Genomic DNA, 2506 nt, shown 5'->3' on the forward strand with positions numbered 1-2506 from the left:
TTGTTTTCTCCTCCAGACTATTCATCCAGTCTATCTTATCTAGATAGATCTGTAGATAATAATGTGCACCAAAAATCAAGCCATAGCAAGATAGGCGATGAGTGAGAACACAGCGATGGCAACAAAAAGAAATCCAATTATCCATAGATTTTGTGTTTGATTGAACCTCTCACTTCAAAACATTTGATTATAATTTTCAGGAAGAACAGAAAAACTGAAAGAATAATGCACTCTCTGTCAATAGGAGTCTTTGTTTGCTTCATGCACATAGTCAATTTTGCTACAACAAGATGTATGTGCTCCAAAATATCATCGCACTATGCAAAACACCCTGGTGGTGCTGTGGGTTAGAAACTGGAAAGCTAACTGCAAGTTCAGCCGTTCAAACCCATTAGCCAGTCCTCCGGAGAAAAAATGAGCCAGTCTGTTCATTTAATGTTTGTTTAGTGCATCCCACAGATGAAACGATGTATACATAATTGGATGCAAAAATGCATGTTTTCCTTAAAATTCAGGTGCTTTTGTGGCACAATGGGTTGAGCTAATGACAAGACAGGCATAAAGATAGCTTCCTCAAAGATTATAGCCTCGGAAACTCTTCGGTGCAATCTTGGTCCATAGAGCCATTTTGAATCAGAATCAACTTGCCAACAGTTGTTGTTATCAGGTGTCATTGAGTCGGTTCTGATCCATAGAGACCCATGTATGCACAACAGAAGGGAGCAGTGCACGGTCCTGGGTCCTCCTCACAATTTTTCCTATGCTTGAGCCCATTGTTGCAGCCAATGTGACAATCCACCTCATTGAGGGTCTTCCTTTTTCCCCCTGTCCCTCTACTTTACAAAGCATGATGTCCTTCTCTAGGGACTTCCAATATCAGGCTTATTCAAATTGGACCCTAATATTTCAATCTCACTGAATCAATGATGCTTTCAAAACACGCATTATATAGCAGAATGCACTGTATATACTTGCTGTTGTTTTAGTTACCAGGTAGTTTGATTCCAATTTACAGCAATCCCATATGTATAGATAGAACTACTGACTATAGACAGAAATATTTTTCCCAATCAGTTGAAAGCATCAGATCTCATGACACTTCATCAGTTAATATTTCAGCAAAATTCACCATCAACCAGGATATTGTCCCAACCATCAAATAATTCATGCTTTAAAACCAACAGCAATACATTAATATCAACCTAATGAGCAATCCATACTCTAATGTCCCCATTTGTCTCCCTATTTTATAGGTGGCTTTCTGTTCAAACCATGATCAGATTGATTAAGTCCTTTAGTATCTTTAGATCTAGAACAGTTCTATTCAGAAACTCCACCCCACCCCACCCCCGCTCCTCCCGGTAACTTTCAACTAAGCACACACCAGACCAGTATCTGGTCTTACTGTCTGACTTTGGTTACTTTAAGTATACTCTGGAGTACAAATTGTTCGTAAAACTGATTGTTAAATCAGTAAATTTGGTAAAACGGGTGGGGGAAGGGGATGTTATTTGGAAAAGTCCACTTGGGCTAATTGCCCTATAGACCTTGGAGGGTGAGCCTGTCCAGGAGGGTCCTTAGAAGGGCACCAGTAAGAAGAAAGAATTGGCTCTGATCAAGACTTCCCACTTAATACCTCTCTTGCATCAGTCTAAGCCAAACATACTATCTCTAGTGGGTCAAGACCATATAAAACTGAACCAGGAGCTCCGGTAAAACAACTGGAGCTGGCCAGCCTAGTGACAAGGGGTTCTTTGTCCTGCATTTCCCCTGATCGTGAGTTAAGGCATGGGGTTGGGAAAGCGTGAGAGAGGCCTAATAAACAGTCTCTACTCAAGTTAGTTCATGGAAAGTTTCTTCTATTGGGGGCCTTGGAGATGGGGGGATAAAGGTGCCAAGTAGAACTATTCTCAATCAACAGACACTAAAAGATAACAACTTGAGTTGAGTAATGGCATCTCTCATCCTGCCCCACTCCCACGCAGTCCCTGGACCAGCTTTGGTGCCCTTCACCCTCAACTTCACCATCACCAACCTGCACTACATGGAAGACATGCAGCCAGGCTCTGCCAAGTTCAACTCCACAGAGTCCATCCTACAGCAGCTGGTGAGAGTCTCCTCTACCCATTCCCCTTTTCCAACTTCATCTCCTCTCTTGCTGAGTCTCCCTGCTATATTTTCTGGGAATTCAGAATGCTTAAGCTCATGGACTGTACAGACAATCCAAAGTTAAAAAATTGGCACTCACTGACACTTGATGTGACCTTGGCCCATGACCTTGTCTTTTGGTACCTCCATGTCCTCTTCCATAAAACTGAGTTACTACAATCACTTATGCTAGAGGGTGGTTTTTTACAATGAAGTGAGCTGTAGTGGGTGGATTTAGAAGTTGTGGTTTTATTAAAAATGTTTTACTGTTTAAAAATATGAGTATTTTTACTTTCATTTGTATTCATCCACTTCCTCTTCCTTAAGCTCAAGCCTTTGTTGGCCAACAGCAGCATCC

General features: G+C 41.5%; 1 protein-coding gene across 1 annotated transcript in view; it reads left to right on the top strand.

The window, feature by feature from the left end:
• Nucleotides 1–2506, top strand: part of LOC101654456 (mucin-16) — a 245683-nt gene that overhangs the window by 165394 nt on the left and 77783 nt on the right. The window contains exon 19 of the mRNA XM_045300070.1: nucleotides 1986–2107. Coding sequence (XP_045156005.1) covers nucleotides 1986–2107 — 122 coding nt within the window. The remainder of the gene's footprint in view (nucleotides 1–1985; nucleotides 2108–2506) is intronic.

This window comes from Echinops telfairi, unplaced genomic scaffold (genome assembly GCF_000313985.2).
Source record: "Echinops telfairi isolate 266 unplaced genomic scaffold, ASM31398v2 ScPeMD7_7459;HRSCAF=8497, whole genome shotgun sequence".
Taxonomy (NCBI): Eukaryota; Metazoa; Chordata; class Mammalia; order Afrosoricida; family Tenrecidae; genus Echinops; species Echinops telfairi.